The following is a 27,529-nucleotide window of genomic DNA, read 5'->3' as shown; positions in this document are numbered from 1 at the left end:
AAAGAAGCAAGAAATAAGACACTGTCAATATTTCTGATTTGTATTTCTGGGCAGGTCCCATTCATGGCACACACATAGTTTTTTCTCAGTTTATAAATAATTTTTAAAATAAATTAACAAATGATGAAACCTGGAATTCAGTTCTAGCCTTCTCCCTGGGTTTAACTGTTTTTAATAGTGTTTAATAGTTCTATACTTCATGACTCTTTACTAAAAATATTCTCCAACATATCAACTCTCTGGCAAGATAGTGTCATATCAACATTTAGGTAAGTTACCAGTTCTCAAACCTGTTAATATCTCTCACAAAGACTAAAATCTGTCAATAATTTGTCTGCCACAAACATCAGTTGTAATCTTCTTCAAAGTTTTACTCTATCCATTTGCATAAGTGTAAATTGGGAGAGGAATGGATGGGGAGCCCTGAAGAGGGCCTGGGGGTGGGGTGCAGGCTGGCAGCAGATCCAGCATGAGGCAGCTGTGTGTTTTGGCAGCCAAGACAGCAAACCACATCCTGGGATGCATCAAACACAGCACAGCAAGTCAGAAAAGGTGAGTGCTCCACTGTATTTGGCATTGGTATGGCCTCACCTGGAGTGCTGTGTGCAGTTCTGGGCCCCATAGTTTAAGAAGGATATGAATATCCTTGAATGTTCCCAGAAGTGGGCAACAATGCTGGAGCAAGGGCTGGAAGTCATATCCTGTGAGGAGTAGCTGAGGATGTCAGGTTTGCCTGGTTTGGAGACAAAGAGGCTGTGACCTCATTGTAAGAGGGGTGACCTCATTGCTCAGTAAGCTATTGACTTTAGCTTACTGAGGAGGGGAAGTGGAGAAGATGGTGCTGAGATCTTTTCCCTGGGATTCAGTGACAGGATATGTGGGAAGAGTTCAAAGATGTGCCAGGGAAGGTTTAGACCAGACATTAGGAAGCATTTCTTTACCATGAGGGTGGTCAAACACTGGAACAGGCTCCCTAGAGAGGTGGTCAATGTCCCAATCCTGTCAGGGTTTAAGAGGCATTTGGACAATGCCCTTAATAACATGACTTAATTTGGCCAGCCCTGAATTGTTCAGACAGTTGGACTGGATGATCATCGTAATTCCATTCCAACTGAAACTATTCCAGTCTAGTCCAATCTATTCTATCTATTGCTATATCTATTCTATTTTTAAACTGCTGCATATGGTGATTTTCAGAAAATAAATGTTACTCGTTTCATGTTAGAAATTAATAGACATTTTTATTTGGTTACTTTATTTTTTAATTTTTCTCTGATAAAGAGCTGGCAAATACGTCAATGCAAATTCACGAAACATGACACATAGAGCATTTGTCTTCAAATTATGCAAGCATCAATCAGATTAGACATATGACCAAGGTACAGAAATATGATGGTTAAAGAAGACTCCCAAAATACTTCTATAAATCAATATTGGGAAATCTTTTTAAAATATCTGCGAAACTTTCTAAGTTCAGGCTTCTTGTTGGATCTAACAGTATAAATTTTCTATTAGATCATGATGTAATTACTTAAAAAACAAATAAAATGCTTTTCTGAAACAAAAGGCTTTTTTTTTTCTTTTCTGAAAGAAAAAAACAAAATTATATTTTTTTCCTTATTTAACTGCTATATATGTAAAGTCATTCATGATTAATTCTATAAGCATTAATTAAAATTGTAGTGGTGGAGATTACTAGGAAATTTGTAACTGTTTAAACTTAGGCTCAGCAACTGAAAGAAAAACAGAAAACAAAGAAGACTTGTCCACTACCATTTAAGAATTCTGTCAAATTATGATGTGTGTGTTTCTACACCCTTTATCCATACTGTGAAGCAAACAATCCTGTTGAACTTCTAAATACACGTAAATAACAAATAATAAACAGAGATTAACAAGGAACATGTTTTCCATTCTAGCTACATAGATATTCACCAGCACAGAAGTATCAGACTGCTTAATTAATTTGAAAAACCATGGACAAAATTTAAGACTGCTTTGAAAACTCACTGTGCTAAAGAAGAGCAGCTGGAGGTTAAATCCAGGTACATTCATATCCAGTAGAAGATAACATAAATAGATTGAAGTCAGAGAACAATGCATAAGAACCAGCAATAATGGAGATGATAGATCCCCTTCATGTAGCCTGCATGACATTATAAAAGGCTCAGGTCTCAAGGAACAAATTTGAATTCTGAATTTTTATGCAGTGGTAGATATTTGTTTTCTTATTCATATCTTCCTCAGCAATATCTTCTTATGATACACTGTATATTCAATTTTAAGAACTTGCACCACTCACAATGTCTGTGCAACTGTACTGTGTGGCCCGTTTGGTCATGGGTGGGGGGGGGGAGTACAGGGTTAGGCTTCTGTGAGAAGCTGCCAGAAGCTTCCCCTGTGTCTGACAGATCCCATGCCAGCCAACCCCAAGATGGACCCACCACTGGCCAAGGCTGAGTCTGCCAATGTTGATGGTAGCACCTCTGTGATAACAGATTTAAGAAGACAGAAAAACCTGAGCAAGAGCAACTACAGCTGGAGAGAGGACTGAGAACATGAAGGGAAAAGTTCTGAAGTTGCCAATATCAGTGAAGAAGGAGGGGGAGGAGGTGCTCCACTCACCGGAGCAGAGATTGCCTGGCAGCCCAAGATGCAGACTGTGGTGAGACCAGCTATCCCCCTGCAACCCAAAAAGGTCTACAGTGAAGCAGGACAAGGAGGAATCCACACCAAAACAGGTGGATGTCCAAAGGAGCCTGTGACCCTGTGGGAAGCCCAATTGGAGCAGATTTGGTGGAAGGACTTGGGATCTCATTGGGGGTCCCACACTGAAGCAGTGCAGAAGGCACACATGCTGGAGCATTTAATGAAGAACTGCAGCCCTGGGAAGGTCTCACCTTGGAGAAGTTCATGGAGAACTGTCTCCTGTGGGAGGGACCCCATTATGGAGCAGTTGATGGGTGTGAGGAATCCAACCCCAGAGAAGGAAGGAGCAGCAGGGACAATGTGTGATGAACTGGCTGCAGCCCACATTCCCTGCTCCCCTGCACAACTGGCAGGAGCAGAGGTAGAGAATAGGGAATTGAGTTCAGCTCAGAAAGAAGGCAGCAATGAGGGAAACATGTTTTTAGGATTTGGTTTTATAGCTTATTATTCTACTCTGATTTTGACTGGTAATAAGTCAAACTAATTTTTCCCCAAGTTGAGTCTGATTTGCCTGTGACAGTAATTGCTGGGTGATCTCTCCCTGTCCTTATCTCAACCAACAATCCTTTTGTTATATTTGCTTTGCCCTGTCCAGCCAAGAAGGGGACTGATAGAGTGGCTTCAGTGGGCACCTGATATTGAGCCAAGGTCAGTCCCTCCTCCCAGTGACTTTTAAACGAAGTATTAAAATCTATGGGAACAAGATGACTGTAAAGAATTACAGCTCATTTGAATAACAGCACCTCCAACGCACTGACTTTTGCTAGCATTGCAGTTGCAGCATGCATGATATGATTACTTTGTAATCATGGGCAATAGAGATTTGGAATGTTTTCTGAGGAACCTGCATTATTGTCACATAATAACATTGATTTAAGATTTTTCTCCCAGTGTTGGTAACAGTGACATCTGCAGAGAGCAGTTAGTTTTGAATGCTTGATACTCTCATCACAGCAAAGATTAAAACTGATACAAGGACGTCTGCCAGGTTCATCTTACAATATCAACAGAAAATGAATCTGTTGATTGTTTTTGTAAGACGATGATTTAATAAGTTTTCCATTGTCAAAGTAAATACAAGGTTATTTTAATTACTAATCCATTTCTTTTCTGAATCTGAAGTACTCCTCAAGTTACTAAAATTCATGGGTCATACATTAGCATTAATGTTGTTAAAAAGAAACAAAAAGAGTCAATTCAATAGTCCACAAATTATAATGCATTTGCAGACAATAATTCAAGTCAATAATAGCAGACAGTAATTCAAGACAATAATACCAGCTGGCAGTACTCAGTGACCATAAACTGGGATTGGGTCTTGTGAGTACCCATTGTTCTCCAGGTGAATAACACTGGTTTGACTCCAAATGCAATACTGCTTGGTTAACAAACACGTGAAGTGAGGAGTACAGTGGTGAATTTACTCCTGTAAATTTCCAGGATGTTTTGCAAACTCAAGATCAGATATGTTCCTCGCTTCTCAGATTCTACAATATTGAGCCTACTTGACTGAAACCTTTTTTCTCAAATTTGAATTAGAACTTCTCGTGCGGCTATGCCAGAAGGATTTCATGCGAAAGATGGAGAAAGACTATTTACACCTTTTTATTGGACATGCAAGAAGCATAGCAGTCAAATAAAGGACAAGACAGTGAACAGTAGATTTACATAGCAATGAATATTGAAATGCTGCCAAAAATCTGGTGCAACACAGAAGAGAATAAGCAAAGGATTATTTAAGATATGGACATCAAATGTCATATGCCTTCCAAAAAAATTAGTACATGCTCAAGAAAATGAGAATTTTTTTTTCCTGAGGCACATATTTAGTCTACATTATAACACCTGCATTTGACAAAATTAATTCCATGCAATGTCTAGTATTTCTAGTACACTAAATATCTAGCAGATAATATCTTTATAGAAAAGTATTGCATTACACATATATAGAGTGTGCATATATATATATATATATATATGTATATATATATGTATATATATATGTATATATACAACTGAGGACATAGGCCACTTATTTAAAGAGCTTGCTTCAAAAATTATAAAATTGAGTAAGTGGAAAAGCTCTAACCACACTGAGGTACGCACATGGTTTGGCAAGAATTGCTTGTGCAGGGGATGGATGAGCTGCTAAACAGCACTGAGGGCTGAAGGCCACCCACATCCAGGAAAGCCCGAGGCACTGACACAGGGGTACAAAGTCTTATGAGGAGAGGCTGAGGGAGCTGGGGTTGTTGAGCCTGGAGAAAAGGAGGCTCGGGAGGAATCTTACTGCTCTCTCTACGACTGCCCGAAAAGAGGGTGAAGCCAGGCGGGGATCAGCTTCTTCTCCCAAGCAACCAGGCACAGGACAAGAGCATACAGTCTTAAGCTGTGCCAGGGGAGGTTTAGTTCGGACATTAGGAAAAATTTCTACGCAGAAACGATTATTAGACATTGGAATGGGCTGCTCAGGGAAGTGAAGAGGCCCCGTCCATGGAGGTGCGCAAGACTGGACATGTCACTCGGCGGCATGGTTTAGGTTACAAAGTGGTTGGTGTTCGGTCATAGGTTGAACTCGGTACAGATTACGTCTTTATCAACGCAATTGATTCTGTGATTCTGTGAAATACTGCCGGGAGCTGCCCCTACAGACTATTCCACGCCAGGCATAACTGGGGCGGGCGACCGGGCTTAGCAGCCGCGGCACCGCGCCGAGACGCGTTTCCTCTGCACAGAGAACCCGGCGGAGGCGCGGCCTGTGGCCGACGTAGGCCTGAGCGCGGCGCCGGCTCGGCGGAGCGCGGAGACCCGGGCAGGCGCCAGCGGAGGCCGGGGGCACCGGGGCAGCCCCGCCGCGGGCACCGGCGGAGCCCCGCGGGCCGCGCCGAGCAGGGCCCCGCCCGCCCGCCGTACGGCAGTGTCGCGCCGCGCCGGCTCTTGGCGGCAGCGGAACCGGCGGGCCGTAAGGCAGGTGCGCGGCGGGCGGGGGTCGGGCGGGTGCGGCGTGGGGGCCGCCGGGGAGGCCCCGCGGCGGTCGCTGCTCTGCGCCGCCGCCGCTGCGGAGCTGCGGTCCGGCACCCCGGTGGGGAGTGGGACCGCCGGGACCGGCCTGCCCAGGCGCGGAGGGGCGTGCCACTGCCGCTGCGCGGGTCTCTGCCCGCAGCCCCCGGGGCAGGGGCGTCGCTGCGCTGCTGGCGAGGCGCGGGGTTCGGGGCAACCGGGCCGCGGGGTTCGGGGCAGCCGGGCCGCTGGCCGGTGCCACGCGTTACCTCCGGCGGGCAGGGCAGGCAGCGTGCCCGGGGCTGGCAGCGGGGCCGGCAGCGGGGCCGGGGCTGGCGGAGCGCTCGCCGTGCTCCAGCCCCGGCGCGCACCGCGGCGGGTGATGCAAGGCCGCTCCTGAAGGCCCGGGTGCCGTGGGCTCCCCCCTGCCTTCCGCGCTTTGCTTCTCGGAACGGCTTGCTGATGGGAGTGGTCAAGTGTCGAATGTACTTTCAGTACTTACTACTGGTATTAATAAATGTAGAGAACCAGAAGTGAAGAATGAAAAAAGCATGTGGTCACGTAGAGTGTTTTTTCCTTTCGGGTACTGCATCCTTTTGGTTGGTAGTGGTAAACTGACAGCTTTGTTTATAAAACACTTGATAGTCTCGTAGCAACTACGGCTTACACTTCTGGTGCTTCAGTGGTGTGTATCATATTGGAATTCAAATAATACCTTTGCTTAAAACCTTCTATGAGTTCTGAATGCAGGTTTTGTTGTTCTTAAAATACTAACATTGCTGTAGACCCTTTAAGTCTTACGGCTTTTTAAACAATTGACACAATTGACTGTAAGGTAGTTCTGTTGAAGTGAAATCAGTAAATGTAATTTCTGCAGAGAAGAAATCTAATAGTCATGCTTAGTTACTTTCCAGAAGATAGACTTGACTTGAGTCTTAGTTACTTTCCAGAAGATAGACTTGACTTGAGTCTAGGCAATGACTAGAAAAAATATTGGAAGTTTCAGAGACAGGGCAGCAAGAGTTATTTATGTCCACATGATAGGATGCAGAGCTAAGTTTTTGGGAGGAAGAAAACCAAGCCAGCTGTCAGGTCAGATGCAAGCTGTCCTTTGCCTAAAGATGGCATTGAGGTGGTGTGTCTAATTAAACACATGCTGCTTTTCAGCAGATGCTGTAGTAAAATGACTTCTTTTGGATCTGACTTGCTCCTGGCCAGAGGAAAGTAAACTTGCATCATCTTGGAATTATATGTGTAGATATTTGGAGGAGCTCTCATGGTATTTATATGGGAGTACAGACCAACTCCCAGCTAGGGCCTTTATGCATTGTATAAAGGCCTATATATATTATTGTATATATAGTTTACATGTTAGACCTCAGTTTTCTCTAAAAGCTAGCTTGGCCTTTGGAAGAGGTTAGGTCATGACTTCCACTGAATCAGAGAGAAGGCAAGAAATTGTCAAACGACGGTGTTTTATTCTGACAGTTCTGTGTTTACAGAACTTGCTTTGAAGCTAAACCTGAAGCTCCTGGAGCAGGTCTGGTGGAAAGCTGTGAAGATGATTAAAGGACTGATACATCTCTTACAAAGAGTGGCTGGAATGTTGGGCCTGTTCAATGTCAAGAAGAGACAAGTGAGAGGAGACCTTATAAATGTGTATAACTGTCTGAAGAGAGGGTGTCAAGAGATGGATCAAGGCTCTTTTTGGTGGTGCCAAGCACTAGGACAAGAGACAATGGGGAGATGTTCATGCAGAGGAAGTTCTGCTAGTACATAAGGAAGAACTTCGTCACTGTGTAGATGACTGACCAATGGAACAAGTTGCCCTGAGAGGCTGTGGAGTCTCCTTCACTGGAGATACTCAGGAACTGTCTGCACTGTGCCTTGTGCTTTAGGATGGGCCTGCTTGAGCAGAGAGGTTGAACCAGATGATCCACTGTGGTCCCTTTCAGCCTTACCTATTCTGTGATTATGTGATCAAGAGGATTGTAATTTGGCCTCTAAAGTAGTTGCAGTCCCTTGCCTCTCAGTATAATTATCAGTTTTTTATTGTGTAGTGTTAGTTCCATTTTCAGGAAGAACATTTATAGTTGAAAAATATTTTTTTACAGAGTTAATAGAAAACTCATCCTTCATAAAAGGCTGGTGTATATTTCTGCAGGTCCTGTTTACCTACAGTGCTTTCTTCGAAAAAGTTATCCTTTATAAATACTAAACTGAGCTCAGGCTGATCCTTGTTATTATTGCATGTTTCATTCCTCTTCGGTTACACAAGCTAGTTACAAGTAGTTACAAGAGCTGCTATGGGGTGTGGAGGTGGTTGGGGGAAGGAAAGACCCATGTTGTGTTTCTCTGGTTAGTTATAAAACTAAGTTTATTTGGAAGCTGTTAAAGGTGGGATTAATTCTAGTTCATATGGGTGTTTTGAGTGCTGAACAGGTTTCTTTCTCCCTCCTACAAAATTTTCCCTTAGAAAATTGAAGTCCTCATTACTCTAAATAACAGCTTACCATTTTCTGGGTAAATTGTTTGTAGTAACAATTGTTGAAGTTAGTGTTGAGCACTTTCTAGCCTACACATCTTCTTAAACTGAATTATGCTTTAATGTTTTGAAGAGAGAACTGAGACCAAAATTTACTCTCTAGTTCAGAAAAACTTATCTAATCAAAAGCAATTTAACAAATGATCTGTATGTAATGTGTAGCTGGATGTTTGTTAGAAATATAACAGCTGATGTCTGAACTAAAAAGAGAAGGAAACAAGGGTAGAACCCAGAAACAGATTGAGACATTAGACTCCTAAATCCCAAATTGTAATCATCAGAATCTCTGTTGTCATTTCACCTTGTAGCTCTGTTTTCAAAGGTGTTTGTCTATTGTCTCCCTCCTGTAGCAGCCAGTTTGTCTTAGGTGATCGACTGAAAAAAAAGGGAAGACAAATCCAATTATACCTTCACTTTCATATTATCTTTAGTAATCCATGATTTAAATGACTGATTATCACCTTCTAAGCTGTTGAGTATCAAGGTATTTGATGTCCATTAATTCATCTAGGCATACCTGAACTTTTAGTCTTTTTGGCATCTTGTGGCAATGAATTCCCAGATTCAATTATGTTCTTTACAGGAACAGCATTCTCACCTTAAACTATTAAGTTTTGTCATATACCTCCATATTCTTACATTATGAGCAATAGTCAGTCATTGTGTATTTAGCCCTTCTTGCTTTTTAAATACTTCATCACATCACAGAAAGGAGCAAATTTGTGTTTGTTGTAAGCACCACCCATAAGAAAATGCACAGTCGGGGCATTCTTTATGCTCATCTCTCTCTGAGGAATTTAATCGCCTCTGTTTGAGCAATGCCAATGTGAGCACATTCCTATACTGGGTTTAGGAGTTAACTTTCATCACAGTAGAAGTGCTTGAGATTTGTGGGTAAAACAGTGTTGATAGCACAGCAATGTTTTGGCTGCTCCTGGCCTGCACAGCATCAGAGCTTTCTTCCACCCTCCCCACCCAGCAGCTAGGCAAGGCAGTGGACAAGAGGCTGTGCAGGGACACAGCTTGGACAGTAGACCCAGACTGGCCAGTGGGATGTGCTGTACTGTGTATTGTCATGCTCAGAAATAAAAACAGAGGTAGAGGAAGAAGAGAGGGTGGGTTTTTTGCTTTTGAGATGTCTGGTATTTAAAACTGGAGCATTGGTCGCCCTGTGGGATGTGGTGAGCATTTATTTCCTTCACTTGAGAGGTATTTTTCTTTTTCTTCAACTGTATGTATCTCAACCCTTTAAGTTTTTTTTCTTTTCTTCTTCCTATTTTCTCCCCTGTCCCACTGTGGGGGGGAGCAAGCAGCAACATGGCTGCTGGCCAGGATCAAGCTACCCCAACAGTGCACAAACACCTAAAGATGTGATTGAAGGAAGCAATAGCAATAGCAGAGCCTATGGTTCTGTGGCAGTGGTGCTCACTTAATTAACCAGTGTTGAGAAAGACCCCATTCTGGGTGTTTCTTGAGTTTATTCTAGATATAGATATTATTCTTGATGTTGTACACGGCTGTGTATAGCTCAAGGAAAATCCATGAGACTGGACTGAAGCCAAGAAAGAGTTAAGCTTCAGTAGCAATGTATGAGTATTGCAGAAAGGGCAGTCGGTGTTCTCAGTTTTCTATTCACTACATGAACATGTGGACTAGAGTTTGGTCGCCAACCTGTTGCTGAGTGCAGCTCTGAGATCCGAAATAAAACTCTTGTTCTTCTTCTGTGTCATTAAATCTAGTGGATGTTGGTGAAAAATAACTTTAAAAGGAAGGTGTCGAATGTTTTACCTAGTTGATATTTTAGGGATAGAAAAGTTGCTGGCTCTCCCCTTTCATTGTATGTGGATTTTTTGGGTATAAATTATATTCTTCCTTATATTTTACTGTTATAAAGCATGAGTTTACTCTAAGCCGTCAGTTACTCTTTTTTGCCCAAAGGCACGTTGGATGTTTGGCCTAAAAATTAAACAGAATCTGTTATTACAGGCCTGAATCTTAAACATAAGTAGGTCTTACATCAAGAATAGATGATTGTGGAATGATAGGTTGGTGATTGAAGCATTTGTCAGGTGAATTGTGGAGCAAATTTCCATTTTCCAGTTGTAAACTGGCTTCTGAGTTGTTGTCAGAATAAGTAGATGACTTTGTACAGTTGTGACTTCTTTGCCTGCATACAAATACTCTGTAAACCATACCACCATTTAAACAATTGCTCCTTTCTTTGAAACTGGTGAGGACTGCTGAGCTGTGTAATTCAATGAGTTTCTGTTTGGAAACTAGATTCTGATGAATTTGCTCAAGAAATAGGAAGCCATTAGTCTTAGCTGCTGCTCTAAGGGGGAGCAAGTGTTCAAAAATTGAGTAGACATGGCACTTCATGATACGGTTTAGTGAGCATGGTGGTATTTGGTCAAAGGTTGGACTTAATGATCCTGGAAGTATTTCCAACCTTAATGATTCCATTACTCTAATGTGTCCTCTCCTTGAAAGATTCAGGAAGAGTAAAGAGGATCTCTGAAAGTCATCTCTTCCGTTTCTTATAAGAAGTTTATTACTTGTGGTGAGTTGATCCCAGACAGTAGCCAAATGCCCCCCCTCGCCTCTCACTAACTCATTCCCTTTGGCTGTGAAAATAGCAGATGTTCAACAGTTGCTTGGGAAGACAAACCCCATAAGTGTGGATTTGTGTCTTTGTTCCCCACACCCCTTGCTTCTCCTTTCCCAGTGCTTTTACTGCTGAGTGTGACATCATATGGTACCCATCTATGTTGCTTCCAAAACATGAATATAAATAAAATGCTTGGTTGTATAATTTTCTTGTTAGGGTAGCATTTTTGTTTCTGAGGTGTCTTTAAAAGTTGATTCTGTAAGTCTGAACAGGCAGCCTATGTGCCGTGTTAAATACTCATAATAATTGTTCAAAGTCTTTTAACTGTTCAGTGGGAGATTTTTGTATAATATGTATGTATGTATCAGCTTACAGTACAATTTTCTAAAAATTTTAAGAAATTTTACATACATTTTAGCAGAATATGGCTATTACTCGAGAAATGCAGCCATTTAAAAAATGTACAGCTGGAAAAATCCTTCTTTAACCTCCTCAAATCACTAGAGACATAATGGGGCTATTTTCCTTTTTATTATATTTGCCAGGAATAAGATTATGCCTCAGTTGATGTTTCCCTCATTTTCTTATGTGATAAGCAGAAATGTTTGGAAGCTCTGAAAGGACGGTTTGGGTTTTCCTCACTGTAGGAAATTGTACAGGTATCTTTCTCAAAATAGCCTCTCGCATATATGTGGCCAGCATTATAGACAGCCCAGGAAGGATCAGCAGCATTTGTTAGTTTTGATTCTAATTTGCACTTTTAACATTGCAGCTGCCTTTTTTTAAGTTCTAATTCTCAACTGCAGTAATGATGAATTATCAATTAGAAAGCTGTTACTTGCTAGTCATCAAATAGCTGATGTGCTGTTTGAAGTGCCTGTGTGGCATGTGAGCTCTGAAGAGAAGGGATCCTGCCTTTAATAAAATTACTTTATGTGACTATGTATCTATCCAATAGTTGAGTCTTGCTTAAATGTATTTTTAATTAACTTATTTTTTTCTTTGTAGAAGAGTCTCTGCCTTGAAGTAGGCATGTTTTCAGGCTGTAGGGGTCTACTTATAATGCAAGGCAGACCTTGAAATAATTTTTTGGCATAAATGTTTAGGCTGAAATTTTGAATTTTCACCCCTGTATCCTACCAATGTTAAGTAGTATTTAAGCTATATCAAGTGGTCTGGCTTGAGACAGCTTATTGTGTGTCACAACATTGGGTTTCTTTACTATTCTCTTTGTGGGGGAGGAGGTGGTGTTGCCTCCAGGCAGTAGGAGGAAGTTCTGAAGGGGAAGGCATCCCCAAAAGGCTGGAGTGATTTGGACTGAAAATCTTGTCTTGATAGGTTGATTTTTGGGACTCTCTATGCGTCTTCACTGCATTAGGTCAGTGAGCTGCCTTATGAATGTGCCTCTGTCTGCTTTTCTGATAGGAAATACCAACTCGTAACTTTTAAACCTCTGAGTTGGACTGAACCTTTAGTGTGCTGTGACGAGGACCAATAGGGATAAAAGGACTGCTAGGCCATGAGTGGTTCATCAATATGGACATACCTTTGGAAAAGTTTTTATATGTGCTTACAGAGGCTTTTAGGAGGAGTGTTAGAAAGACTGAGAGCTAATGTAGTGTATTCAGAATTAAAATACTTTTTCGAGGAATTATGGATAAAATACAGCTTTTGGGTCCCTGGGTATTATTGGAAAGATACTAACTAGAGTGTTTTCTGCAAACTCCGTCATGGCTTTCCTACTTCTTCCCACCTTGAAAATTATGACAGGTATCAAATAACATACTGAATGATAGAAAAAGCATAAAGGACATTTTTTAGAAAATATTACACTTATTATATAAAAATTAAATGAATGCAAAAAATCCAAATATTGCAAAACATAGCAAACACTTAAAATTGCACAATACACTTGGATTATTTTAATTAAATTGATGCATTTGTGTGGACAATGACATCTGGTTCTTATTTTATGTAATGAGTAATTTTCTACATATTTCTGTATTATTTACTGCAACCATTGGTAAAAAGTCTGACTCAAAAGCTGCTGGAAATAGGATGACTTTATTTATAGCTGATAGTTTGGGAAACATTTTGTTTAGTGATAGCCAGAATTGGCCAGAATCTGTGTTTCTTTTGAAGGCCATTTTCATACTTTTAGTACATGACAATTAAATCAATTTTCTTGTCTATTACTAGAAGGGCTGTAGAATCTACAGCTTCTTTCTTAACTGGTCTAAAACTCTGCATATTTCTGTTCTGAAAAATAATTCTGTAGTTTAGGTACTTGCAAGTTTTCTGTTTCAGATTGCTAGCATTACCATTATTGTTATCAGTTGTATTGATAAAATTGCTTAACACAAAAAAAAAAATTATTTTCTCTAAATGAGAAATCCTGCTTCAGTGCTTTCATAGAATAATTGTTCTGTAAGATTAAATGTGAATCTTGGCATAAGTTACACTGTGCTTACACAGCTACTGTGTGTTGTCTGCAAGATGCAAAGACTTTATTAGCCATAATTGATTACTAAAGAAATCCTCGAGAAGGAATCTCAATGTTTGGCAAGACAGTTACTTCAGAACTGACATCCTGTCTTTGCAGGTAGTATGAACATTGCTAATAACTTTACTGTAAAGAAAGTGAATGACTTAGTGGTTAATAGGAAGACAGCAATCCTACTCATACCACCTCTCTTTTTTGAGTAATAATGTACAGGCAGGGTCTTAAGGATTAGTGTACATGACTTAGTCTTTTATTATATTGCATTTGAGATCCTTTGTAAATGCTGAAATAGGTTATGTTTTTCTCAAAAGGAGTGTTAAGTGTTTCCTTGAGAAACATTTGGGAGAATACTCCAGGTACAAAATGATCCAATTCCCACCTTGAGGCTTATTGAAACCCTATTTTGAAGGAAATCAGCATTAATTATGAAGGATAATGTGGTGTTGAGTGGCTAATAAGCATCCAGTTATTTAGAACTGGGGGATAATTCAGTATTCGAGGCATTTGTTTAGTTGTCTGTAAATGTGGTAAGTGATTCGAGTGCTTGAACACATCTCTGTGAGACTTAAAAACTTTGTAATGGTGAGTAGTTCACACTGGGGGCTTTATCCGTGTATGCACTTGCTGCTCACTACAGGAGTGTGTTACAGAGACTGTTTTTTTACTACCATCTGAGCAAGTTCTCCAGCGTGCTCTTTGCCCAGCAGTTATGCAGTTGTGTATTATACATGTATTGTTATAGCACTTATATTTGCTGAAATGCATCCTACAGCCTCACAGCCATCCTCAGTGAAATGCAATGTGTGTTACCTAGCTGTTATTAACTGAAAACTTTTTTCTTTCTCTCACTTACCTACTATTTTTCTTCCTCCCTTTCCTTCCTTTGACCACTTAGATCCCTATTTACCTTCCATACATCTCTTCCTTTAGTGACAAACCTTTCTAGAACAGAGTAAGATGAAACCCCTGAGGTTGTTTTCACCCTCTCTTGATGGCACAGTGTGTAACAGAGGCACAGAGTGGCCCCTATTAAACTTAAAGCAAAACTAAACTAATGACACCTCCATCATCCCCATCTTGTATTTGTGGCTTATGCCTAGTGTTTAAATGAATATACACGTTACATATGTTGAAGTTGGAAATTTGCTTATAGTACATCTCCATGTGTAAGGCAAGTCTCAAAGTTCCTCTTGCTTGGGATACAGTTTATCTCTCGCTGCAGGGAACTTAAAAGTTCCCTGAGGCCATGAGGTGTTGAACTAGAGACATTTTTTGGTTTTACAACTGAATTACATTTTATGCTCTTGGAAAAGGAAGATTAGTTATTCTGAAGAAAGTGTTGTTTTACTTTTTTTTTTTTCTTTTTTACAAACAGCAATCCTCAGTAACTATCTAAAAGTACATGTAAAATTAACACAGTATTGAGCCAAGCCACATGTTTGGCATCATCCCAGAACAGTATCAGGCATAATCACAGGAAGTGGTTCTCCAGCTGATGCAAGCAGGCACAGTGTTAGGCAGCTGGTGATCACATGTGCATGGTCAAGATTATGAAAAAATGTGGAAAGGGTTAATACTGTATTGAATTAATGACTTGTAATTCCATTATTTGATTTTCTAGGGTTTTTTGTTTGTTTAGTGGCTTCTGTAATTAAGATGCTGAAAATACGTGAACAATGGCACACAGAGGCACTGTTGTGCCTCCTTGTTATGCTGAGGCACTTGTCTGAATTTTGGTATTCGCTGAGGCAAATATTGTGTGTCAGGAAGCCACTGTTTCTTCCTGAGTACATATTCCTTAATCTTGCTGTCACCCTTTTAAAGATTGACCCAGTCTTGACTGGAGATCAGTCATATTTGACCCAGACAACTTGAGAGAATTCCAGGGTGATGTCTGGGCCTTTTGTAGAAAGTGAGATGTCTGAAAGTGTACAGTTGGTACTACATTGGGCAGCGCTGTTTGTAAAGGTGCAAAATACAAAGTCTGAAAATACTATTGTTTTAGTGTCATGCTTTCACCTGCTATTTCTGATTAATGTCCCAGACATTATTAAACTACTATTATCCCTGGCTAACAATTTTGATGTTAGGTGTGTATTTGTACTGTTGACATCAAACATGCTTGGATAAGAAATTTTATTGAATCTAATAAAAATTCTCAGAGGTCCAAAAGAGCTTTTTTATCTAATGGTTTAATTTTTTTCTTTAAAGTGTTTTCTTTGAAATATTTGTCCTTTGATGTGTATGATGTAGAAAGGATATATACTGAGTAGAATGTCTTGTCTGGGTTTTTTTAAATATTGAGTCTTATTTGTAAATAAAATATCGAGTTTACCTTTGCGTTAATGAAGCTGTTGAAGTTAATTGTAGCCATTCAAAAATGTGTTCATATCAGTAAAATGTAATGTTTGGGGATTTATTTTTAGTCTTCTTACACAGTAGTTGTAAAGCTAAATATTGTATGTGTTGATAAATGGTCGCACTGTTTGAATTATGTATTTAAAATGTAAAAAAAGTTACTTCAGTATCCCTTTAGCTTTTGTATAGCGTTGTGGGTGGGATATCTTTTGCCCTATTAGTTTCTTTTTCATTTGAAATGTTTCGCCTTTTTCCAGTGAAAGAGAAAATGCTGTTTGAAATACTTTGTGGTCAATAGCAACCTGCTATTCCCTGCCAATGTCTAAAGCCTCTTTTTCTTTATAATGTTCTTTGATTAAATTAGTTACCAGTAATAACTTCTTTAGGTTTTATAAATTGCAGGTTTACATAGCAAGAAACTTATTAATAGCTGGAAGAATTCTAGGTAATGTAGGCAAAATCTGGGAATATGGCTTAATATTCCTTAAATACTTTAAACAGAATCACTGCTGTGAAGTCTTAAAGGACAAATAAAAAGTAAAATATTATAGACTACAGAAACTGGTACTTTAGGATTGTGTAACTGTGGATTTTACCTGTGTTAATGCTATGTTATTCCATCCTTTGTAAGGAAGGAAAGATTTCTGTTCAACTTGACCATTGACGTGCCTGATCTGAGCATTTGCCTTCTCTTAGCCCTACCGGGCAGCTGGCTTGATCTGTTAGAGAGCATAGGAATTCAGAAAATTTCAAAAAGAGGTGTCTTTTACAGTAATCTCTTTAATATTTCAGTGAAGAAGAGAAAGAAATGGTTTTGTTATTTGCTTGTATTAGAAACATAGAAAGGCCAGGACTTGGACGAAAACCTAAGTAGCTGGTGAAAATATTAAGTGGAAAACTTCTATAGTAATTTTTGTTACCTTTGCGGTATTGCTAGAAATTTTTTTCATGTTTCACTTTAATGAGTAAAAACCTGCTGAGATTATGATTCATGTTTACTTTCAAACAATAAACTGAATTGTTGCTTACCTGAACTCTGAGTATAATCTGTCTTTATGTTTTACTTTCTCCTATAAAAAGTTTCAGTGTTAAAATCACACTTGTTTTTAAAAGAAGCAAAATAGACTTTAAAAGTTACTTTCTCTCATCTTCACAAAGCTTTAGAAGGGTGGATATTGCTCTTTCTGATTTACAAACATGCTTGGTGGAAATTTAAGTGTATTTTAAAAGAGGCAGGAAATCTGAGATTGTTCTAGGAATCATTACCACAATGCAGCCAAAATGTCCTTACTTGATTGGGGGTGGGGGGGGAGAAGAAATCTTTTTACCATGTAAAGTCACACTCATATGAGGGTTAAATTCCCATTGCATTTGTCCTACAGAAATGATTTAAGATGGTACCTTTCTCATACTTTTCTTTAGGGGGAATAGGCAGAAGGATGGCAAAAGTTCATCTTCTGTATGTGGGCCGTGGTAAAGAGAATTTAATTGCCACTGCCTTTTAGGTCCTTGTTTCAAAACTAGCAGATCTCAACAGGATCATTCGGTAGTTCAGATGTTTCAGATCCACCTGTGAGCAAACAGGTACATTTCTTTCAAACCATAAGGAATTAGTTACCCTTATGATGGCTGTGGAAAGACGAGGAGTAGCTGATCTACTTCAAAGGCAGTGTGATGCGGGCAGGTATCTATGTAAGGAGGCTTTATGTGAAGGCAGGTAACATATTTTTTTTAAACAAATATTAATTTACACTGCATCTTATAGGGCCACATGATTTTTGATTTAGTGTTCAGAATATGCTGCAGAACAATAGCCAAAATTTCTAAGTTTTACCTTGTTTTTCTATGTTAACAGTGGAGTAATTAATTGCACCTGTCCCCTGCATTCTGTTTACTACCTGTTTTTGTTTTCGTTAGTGCCCTGCTGAGAGTGGGTGTCATGTACCAGAAGCGAAGGGGCTGTGTGGTATTTGACTATAAATGGGATGCAGAAGCTTTGTGTGACTGCTCTGCCAAACCAGCCTCCTCAGACACCTGCAAATTCTGAAAGCACCCAGGCAATTTGGAGCAGCATTTACTAGTACAAGATTAGTGTTGCAGGGCTGGATTTTGCTGTTTGGCCACGCCTGGTCAGGACAGTGTGTCTTTTCTTGCTTTCTGGTGTTTCAGGTTTTCTATTTCAGGAGCTGCTAATAAAGAAATTGAATAAAGGAAAAAGAAATATGCGTTTAAAATTCAGTTTCCTAATAAATGAGCCTGCTGGAAATGCATTGAAATTTACAAGTGTGTGTGAAAAGTGAACTTTTTATAAGTATGTTCCAACTTTCACAAATTGCTGTGCATGTATTTCAGAGAGGACAATTAAAGTTATATTAGAGGTATGTTGTTAATTTTTTATAAAGGCACATAATGCTACAGAAAAAGGTATTTAAATGTAGGTATAAAATAAAGAGGTAAAATAGCTCTAATAGCTGATGGCAGTTCTGTCTTTAGAACAGTGTGAGAGTGATGTACCCTCAAAGTTTGGACACATTGCTTCCCTTCTAATGATGGTGGCTATAATATTTACGGACTATTTTTACTAGGAGCTATGCTGGTATGAATTGCATGTCATATATTCACGGAGTATATCAAAAGAGCTGCAGTGGTGTTTGGCTCTGTCTGTTTCTAGGCTTGAACACATGCTCTCTTTGCTCTGCACAGTTAAAGATTTTGTATTTCCAAATATTATAGCTTCATCGTTATGACATTTGTCTCCAAAATATCTGCTGTTGTAAGATCATTCTCAAAAAGCATCTTAAGGCAAGGTGGGAAAACAAGCAGACCTGACAAGTCAGTGGAATTTCTCTGTTTGTGATTGGAATGCTGCATCTGGATTTCTTTTGTGCTGTATTGCAAAGCTGATAGCTAAAATACAAATGCAGTCATTAAATAAGGAAAAACGTTAAGGATAATTGGATGAAAGTAGAGAATTCTGTACTGTATGACTGGGGGGAAGTAATTCTATTAACTCTATTACAAGTTCTTTAAATTCTGGATGGGCGTTGATCTTCAGGCATGCTAAGAATGATGCAGATCATTAGGTTTGTAATGGTATCATTAATTGTTTCAAAAATAATCTAAATCTGTATCTTATCTAATACCATCAGAAACTGTAGCTGTGTGTTAGGGTTCATTAAATATTTCAGCTGTGGGCACCTTTTGAAATTAAATAACTTTGAGAATAATTTCAGTAAAAGGCTTGGAAGAAGTACAGTTTCAGATGGAGAACAGCTGTGTTTTGGTGCATAGATATGAGCCTGTTGCACAGAGGAAATAAAACTGCATGGAAATAAGCTGTAGTTCTGAAGAGTCCTGCTCTAAGTGTGTGTGCACTCCCAGTTGTGAGATGAAAACACCCTAAGGCACTTTTCTGGTAGCCTTTTTTTGTTCCCTTTATCTCTTATAATAGTGTTCAATGCTATGCCTTTGACAATCTTTATTTCCTGTCATAATTTTCTTTCCCTGTTTTGCTGGTTAAAAATGGCTAAGCACTTGTCAAGAAAGATGCCTCTCTTTGCATCCGCGCCAGAGGCTGTTAATGACCTGAAAGCTCCCAGCATGGGCTGGCTCAGAGGAAATCTTCCCGTAGGTTGTAATCACTTACTGCTATTGGGAGCTAAAGTTCAGTTACATACATTTCACTGTAGTACTCAGTGTTAGGGGTGCTAAAGAAATAATTGCCACTTTGCCTCATTGCTGGTAACTTTTGTTTGGGGAGGAGAGAAAAGAACCACCTGCTAAGTGACCTCTACATGTTACCATTTCTTGCCTCTGCTCTGTGCCTTTCACCTCCTTTAATTTTGATTATCATTATTTCAAGAGATCTTTTTTTAACTGGCTTAATTGAAGTTCCAGCCAAGTGCTGCTAGCTCGAAAAGGTCTTTCAAGTTCATGATGCAAGTTTGTATTTATAACATTAATAAAGCTATGTTATTTGTTTTGTTGTCATCTAGGTGCTTGAACTGGGATTTGATTTCTCATCCTATGGATCACTGAATGAGTAACAGATGGCCTTGCCTCGTCTTACAGGCGCTTTACGCTCCTTTTCAAATGTCACTAAACATGAGGATTACAGTGAAGAATTAGCTGACTTAACGGTAAAGATTTTTTTCTTTTACAAAGCATAGCTATAGTAAGAATCATCTGTTTTCTTCATTTGCATTGATATTTTATAAGAGTAGGCAAGCAAGAGGGGCAGAGTGTGTAAAATTTCCTGTACATTCTTTCATAGTGTTCTCACTCAAAGTCAAATTTGCTGTCACTTTGTGATTTATATTTAGCCCTTACAATCATATGGCAAAGCTTGTTTGGTTGTGTTAATTTGTCTTTCGAGAAGTTGGACAAGGCTGCTCTTAGCTCTGAGCTCACATAGAGCTGGTAAGCCAAACATTTCCCTTCTAATATTGAGTTCACTGAATTTAGGTACTTCTTTTGCTTCCTGAGAAATAATGCATTAAAGCAATAGATGCCTTGTGGGAACCTGTGAAATGACTTTGGAATCTTGAGAACTGTATATCTCTTGAAGTTGCAAGAGTTTGGTGAAAGAGTGTATGTGCTTTTGTGTATCCTGTTTTCATATGCTCAGGAAAGAGTCTAAAGATCAGGTAAAAGGAAAAGTGCTTGCAGTCAGTAGTATATACTGACTGAATGCAGTTGGAAGGAATTGTTTTTATCTGGTGTTTAATTTTAAAGGAACCCTCATGTAATAATTTGAAATAAATTTAAAAACCAAAATATTTTGCATTTTCAGACTAAAAGATCAAAACAGCATGCCCAGTTGCTGAAGTCTGATCTTACTTGGAAGAAGATAATAAAGTTTGTTGATGACAATTTGGACAAAAAAGAATACCAAACTGTAAATGGTGATTTAAAAACTATCTTACAAGCTGCAAAACAAATAGGTATGTTTTTGTTCTCTGGTGGTCTAATCATACATTGTTTTATGTGGGGGTGGGAGCAGGTTCAAGTTGCTTTCTGCCTGCATACTTTACTGGTACAATTTTGGTTGTACCTTGATGCCAGTTTTGCCTTGTAATAACTTTGAAACTCCATTTAATCTGATGCACATATGCACAATTTGGGCTTCTGTTTTATTTTAAGATTCCATTGTTAAATGGATATTCTTACTTGTTTGATAGTATTGTTTTGTAGAGTGTGGTATGGTTTGTGATTGACAGTTATTAAGCAAAACCAACTGTTTCTTTTGGAATAGCAGTACTCTAAGAAAAAACAATCCTGATGTTGTCTGCTGTAATTCCACATAACTGGTATAATGAAAAATTGGACTGCTGTGCAGGCAGATAAAAATATAAGAAATGTTTTCTCCTTGAAGTGTTTGGTGTTGAGAAATATATAAAAATATATTTCTCTCATCTGGAATTAAACTTTTAATACTGAAATACAATATGGAAAAGAATGTGTGAAAACTTAGTTTTGATTGGAAATTTAGTTTTTGACTGACAAACCTAATACAGCTTTTGCTTTTAGAAAAAATTAACTTCATCAGCTCATAAACTGAGTGCATGGCTCAAGCTCTTGCTGTCACATATTTAAGGATTTTTCCTTTCAGTCTTGTCGGTATATTTCCTCCTTTTCTGGTTGTTTTTCAAATATCTTGAATAGTCACATTAGTAAAAAGACAGAGAGAATTAATAAAAATAAATATATTTGCCTGGTTTTAGTACTATAGACCAGAGATTTTTATTGCAATACAAATGTTAACCTGCCCCACTTACATTTCTATTTCTTGACCATTTATTTGGAAATACCTAGTAAATTGAGGAAGAAACCAATGTTTAAACACAGGCTTTCAAAAAAGGCTAGGCAAGTTATGCATGTCCAACGTGTGGTGGTAGTCAATTGTGCTGTACAGTTGCAGAAAATGCCTGTTAAAGCTATTAAGGGTTGTAAATGGCTATTTCTTTCTTCAGTCGCCAGAAGTACATCTTTGAGTTATTTCTCAAATTACTGACAGTTTAAAACTCTGATTACTACCTTTAGTAGACTTTTAACCTCTTTGGGCTGGAATTTTAGCATGTGACTACTGTCTTTCTGAGACAGGCCTCTGGGGAGGGGCACCTCTCTGCCCTAACCCAAGTACCTCTCTTCAGTGCACAGATTTCAGTTGGCACTTGCAACACACAAGGCTTGAGGGAAAGTCATGAAAGATGGGGATTGACTTTGTACCAGCTGTCAGTTCATAGAGTTAGTAGGACAAGTATCTATTATCAATCTGTATTGATAATAGATATTGATTGAGAAATCTGTTTTAAATATCCACTGTGTATAGTTTAATCACAAGTGGTACTGGACTAAAATGTTGGCTGGCAAACAATACAAAATACCAAAAAGATTAGTTTCTAGTAGTGCATCTCTTGCCATCTTGTCTGGTTTATTTTGTTCAGATGGAAGGAGTAGTATTTTTTCAAGAGGCGCTTTCACAAATAGGAGATGTCAATAATAAAGGAGAAGTACCACACAGTAACCCAAAAAGATTTTTCTCAAATCCTTCAATTTCTCTTTCAGTTTAGTAATCTTTACTTCTGTTCCGAGACAATTGACTCTAAATAATATGTTTTTGTATGTTAGGAATATATGAGTGAGCTTCATGCAGAAAAACTTCAAGATTTTACATGTAGGGTTTTTTTTTTTGTGCTTCCTATATAGCTAATGCTAAAAGGGAGGGTCTGAACCACCTTTTTCCTCTGAGACCTGTTTATGTATCTATTGCATATGTGTGTATCTTTATGTCATATATCTTCCATATGTAGGTATATAATTATCTTGTAAATATCACCTCCAGTCCTCTCCTTGAACTTCTCAGATTTTCAAAGTGCACCACAGGAAGATTCAAGCTAAATAGTGAATTTGTAGCCACCTCAATTTATTTATATATTACATTTCTAGCTACTTATCCTTGTTCCATCTGCTTATGCTAGAATATTTTTGCTCTTTCATTAGATTGTGGGGAAGAAACCTCTTGCTTTTTCTGGTGTTAAACCTTATCTAAGTTGAATCAATCACAAGTAAAAAACATTTGCAAGTTGTCCTTGTTTAAAATGAACAAAAGCCCCACTATGCTGGCTGGTTTTTTTTAGGTTGGGCTTGGTGACTTAAAAAATTTTGTAGTGGTGACATACTGGTTCATCACATGGAGTTTTCCTTATGTTTTCCTCGACTATCTTTGTGAATATTTGTGTGAGAAGTAAATTCATGTTTTTATCTAATAATAAATTGGTTATTTGCATAACATGATATTTTGTAGCTAGAAGTCCAAATTCATACATTTATTTGCTTTAAATTTTTTGAGCAGTTTTTCTAACTTAGCACATACTCAGAAGTAATTCTACTGGGAATTACTACAAGAATTCAGTAATCCCCAGCTGAGTTCTGTATATTTATTCCATTATGAATATTCAGATTAGGCAGAGAATAAATAGTGAGACAAAGTGGAAATTTGTTAATGTTAAATAGCTTATAAATATACAATTGTGAGTAAGACCTCTAGCAAGTTTTTTTGTCTAGCTCAGAAAGATAAGAAAGCATTGGTAATTCTTACTATAAATTTTTAGTATGTAGAAGCATAATGAAGACAGATGGTTTATTATCATATACCTTTTGTAATTCAGTACCTTGCAACAATTCTTACTTGTTGTGGTCTTCTGTTGATATCTCTGCTGATGAGACTTGTGGCAAGAATTTGAATACAGTTATGTTATAGGTTATGTGACACTCTTAGTATTAAGTGTATTAAGTTACATTTGTTTTTGTTAACAGTTGGAGCTGAAAATGGACAAGAAGCGATTGAAAGTGGAGCTGTTTTTCTTTTTAAGACATTTCATGGGAAAGAATATGTTGGCCATGATGAGACAAAGGTGATCAAGCAGATGTTTGGGCCATTTCCATCATCATCTGCTACTGCAGCTTGTAGTGCCACGTCTCGGATTGCTTCTCACTTCACTGAAGAGCAGCTTAGAGCCCTCATACAGTTGGCTGAAGAGCAAAATGGTGATAACAGAGTGTTGTTTGGTAAAAATATAGTGTTTTCATTTGACATGCATGATTTGGATCACTCCGAAGAGCTGCCTGTGAATGGTGAGACTGATATGCAGAAAAGTATAAGCTTAGATTATAACAAATTTTTGAATAACCAGCTGAATCACTTACAGAACTATTGTGATGAGAAATCTAATATCAAATCTTCAGAAAAAATAGATGATTCTTTTTTATGGTGTGAAGTTGGAAAGTACCTGAAGGAATCTCAAGGAGGTAACCCTGGAGGACCAACAACAGAAGACCTCTGCTGCACTTTGTATGAGATCCTTGCTTCTACCAAAAGTGCCGATGAACTTCAAAATGAGGTACACTAGCACATTAACCATACTGCATATATTTGAAAGCCACAGAAATATAGAATAATTTCATATTAGTTTATGCCAATATACTTTTTCCAACTGTTGTCCATGATTTTTTTTTAAATCTGTCTTGAGAAAAATCTCATGGCAGCATCATCATTTACCAGGGAGAAGGACACAGCATCAATTTTATATGAGTAATCTTTTTCCCCCACAATGGACAGGATATTTTTTTTTTTTTTGTGGCAATTTGCTCAGAGTCTCCATTCTTTCTTTTAAAGCAGAACCCAGTTTAAGCTGCCTATAAAAGTGTGAGGAAATTGCAAAGAAAATTTTCTTGGACAGGTTTAGTCTCCAGTTTCAGAGCCTCCCCGTTGCTGGAAGGCTGAGCAGGTGGTGCTCCTTTAAAATTTTGTCATATCATGTCTGTTCCTTTTGATGAGGAAAGGGGTTGGCTGGGTTTGTTACAAGAAGGGCAGAGAAAATGTGAAGGAGAGGGAACAGTTGCTGGAGTTGAAGGATAGGCATATCAGTAGAAAGGGGGAAAAGCAGGAATAAAGCCTGGAGAAGATGTTTTCCAGGTGTGTGCGCAAGAGATGATTGGATTAATCTAGGGAAGAATTCCTGTAATTTGGTAATTTTTTTTTCTCTCTGCACTTTTCTGTTATGTTTACTTTATTTTTCCTAACTTGCCTTGCTTTTTTTCCCTGAAAACATCCAGAACTTAAATTCTCAAACTGAATTTTCAGAAAGACTAAATTTGAAAATTTGCTACCGAAATGCAACTGATAGTAGGAATAGACAATCCCAAGAAAGACAAGGTAGTGAAAGTTTTCAGGAATTTTGCCATTTCAGCTCTGGATTTTATTCTTCCTAATAAAAACAGTAAGAGTTAGAGAAGAGAACCTGTGTACTTCATTTTAGGTTTAGATAACTATGTATGGCTATCTAACATGTAATGGTATAGTTTCTGAAGTCATATTATTGTTTTGTTTGGTAATCAGTGGACCACATTTTGGCTCTCTTTGAGCTTTCTTGACATGAATGTTTTCTTACAGATCCTAAATATAAATGGAAGTTGATCTAATTTCTTCTGCTTTGAAATATCTTTGAAAAATAATACCTTAATACGTGTCTGCAAACAGTTTCATACTTTGGGTGGTCATATTGAGCGAAGACGTAAAAATGCAAGACTGAACAGGTCTTGGATAAGAAGATTGGATAAACAACTTGCATGTCAAATGAAACATTAAAAAAGTGTATCTGTAGTTTATTAATTGTACAGAGATAAAGATTTCAATTTTTTTTTCTAGATCAGTGACTGAAGACATTTCCAATATCAGTATTGGGTATGCAGAAATAATTCTGTACTTCTGCATAAGGCTTACTTAATGTCTAAGTTTAATTTGTAAAATGTTAAAGGAAAAGCTCTAAACCTTTGGCTTGAAGCAAGAAGAAATAACTTTTTTTTTTTTTTTTTGCAAATTTATGATCATAATAGATCACTAAATCAATTGGCAGAAAGTTCAGGCTATCAGTTTTTATGTAGGTCACCAATAAAGACTTCCTTTCCATTAGTTCCTGGAACAAAGAATTCTTGGCAAAATATCTGATTTGATGGCTTTACAGTAGTTTTAATTTGATAATATGAAAATATTGTTTGCCAGTGAACTGAAAACTAACTTAGCAAGAATAGTTTCTTCAGTTTGCATCACTAGAGAGGAAAAGGATTTCTTCTCTGAAGTGTCTGAAAACTGCATTTTATTTTGGATTTTTAAAAATTCCTCATAATGAAAGAAAGATCTCCACATTCTCATTATTTTGGCCCCTTTGTTGCCTTTCCTTGCAACAGTGGTATTTTATTGCTCATTGCACAATGGGGGGGTCAAGGAGGGAGTACAACAAACTTGAACCTGATCAGCTTTTGTTAAAAACTAGCTGGCTTTTGAATTGTGCTCTCTGTAGGCATGACTTTCATGACTTGAAAATGTCTTCTGGGCTTTGGATTTTACTATCACTTAGGGATATTTTTTTTTTTCTTATTACAGTAATTTTGTTGGTGCCATCATTAAGAGCAGATGGTGCTTTTAAACCTGAAGATAACCCATTTCTGGAACTATGTCAGAGGCTTGCCATGTGAGATGGCATAACAAATTGATTGATCATGAATTCTGAACATCTTACATTTCTTGCTGGAATGAATACAGGCTAAACTGTGAGCTACAAAATATTTTTTTTCTTCATAAACAAAAAAAATCCTAAAAACAAAAACAAAACAAAAAACTACCAAAAAACAAATCAAAAAACCAACCAAAAAAAAAAAACCCACAAAACAAAATAAAACCTATGAAAGGATAAGTGTTCATAAATAAAAATCCACATCTATAAACCACATTTTTATGCTTTAAAACAGGAAGATACCACTGTCTGTTTGTTATTAAACAAGAAAAGAACATGACTGTGGTGATGATATTGGCAAGTGGACTTCTGTAAGACAATTTTATTTGATCCTTAAGCAAATGTTATTGAGGTGCCAGATCACACTAATAATATGAACAGTTTAGATAATTTATGAGGTGACATTTTGTTTTGTGGTTTTTTTGTAGTGTATGTATAGGCACACATATACACTAGTTAGGTTTTTATCTACTTAATGAGCTCTACAAGGAATTGAAGTTAATTGCTTTCCAGCAGAGTATAGTTTATGTTTAAAATGGTTGGTGAGATAGAAGAAATACTTTTTGTTTTCACTATTTGAGAATGTTCCACACTTCCTTTGGGACAGTTTGTTTATCTAGCATATCACTGGTGACTCTTAATTAGAGGAAAATTGATTCCTATGATTGGAGTGATATGGGAGTTATAACTTATTTTCTAAGTGTTTGGGACATGTGCTTTTCATTGGGGACATAAAGTCTAGTAAAACTGAATGACAGCTACACACTTTTCACAGTGTGTCAGGTTTTGTTGATGAGCATGTATATTTTGTTGATGGTAATGATGTGGTAAAAACATCATTATTTAAAAAGAAGAAAAATCCAATAACCAGCTACAGAGTTTGGCCAATAACTGTTATGGGTTTTTATTTTTATATTGTATTAAAACTTAGTATTCAGTGCATTCTTGAATTTCTGAGAGCCCTCAGTTTCCAGTATATGATGAATGAAGACTGGAGCCATCTGAGAGCATTTTAGCAGCTTTGCCACCTAGTACCTCTCAGGGTAACTAGAAAAAAGTTGGAAGAGTTTAGTCCCTCTGATTAGACCGTGCTATTCTTAGAGGACTTGTGTCTTTCTTTTGTGAACTCTTGTCTAGTTTATCTGCAAAATTTTTCTGACTTTTGTTGCGGAAATATCTGTCTCTATTTTTACACTAAGGCACAGGTATATTATCCTTTTGTCATAACAAAA

At 38.1% G+C, this 27,529-nt stretch overlaps 1 protein-coding gene across 1 annotated transcript in view; it reads left to right on the top strand.

Annotated features, from left to right (window-relative positions):
- The first annotated feature begins 5,588 nt into the window (after positions 1–5,588).
- The window catches only part of ASCC3 (activating signal cointegrator 1 complex subunit 3), a 251,253-nt gene continuing 229,312 nt past the window's right edge, over positions 5,589–27,529 (top strand). Inside the window, exons 1-4 of the mRNA XM_084201554.1 lie at positions 5,589–5,680; positions 19,719–19,862; positions 20,516–20,666; positions 23,542–24,125. Of these exons, the coding sequence (XP_084057680.1) occupies positions 19,773–19,862; positions 20,516–20,666; positions 23,542–24,125 (825 nt within the window). The 5' untranslated portion in view covers positions 5,589–5,680; positions 19,719–19,772. The remainder of the gene's footprint in view (positions 5,681–19,718; positions 19,863–20,515; positions 20,667–23,541; positions 24,126–27,529) is intronic.

The sequence above is a fragment of the Fringilla coelebs genome (assembly GCF_963513975.1).
Source record: "Fringilla coelebs genome assembly, chromosome: 3".
NCBI lineage: Eukaryota > Metazoa > Chordata > Aves > Passeriformes > Fringillidae > Fringilla > Fringilla coelebs.
This window is presented reverse-complemented; position numbering and strand designations above follow the sequence as displayed.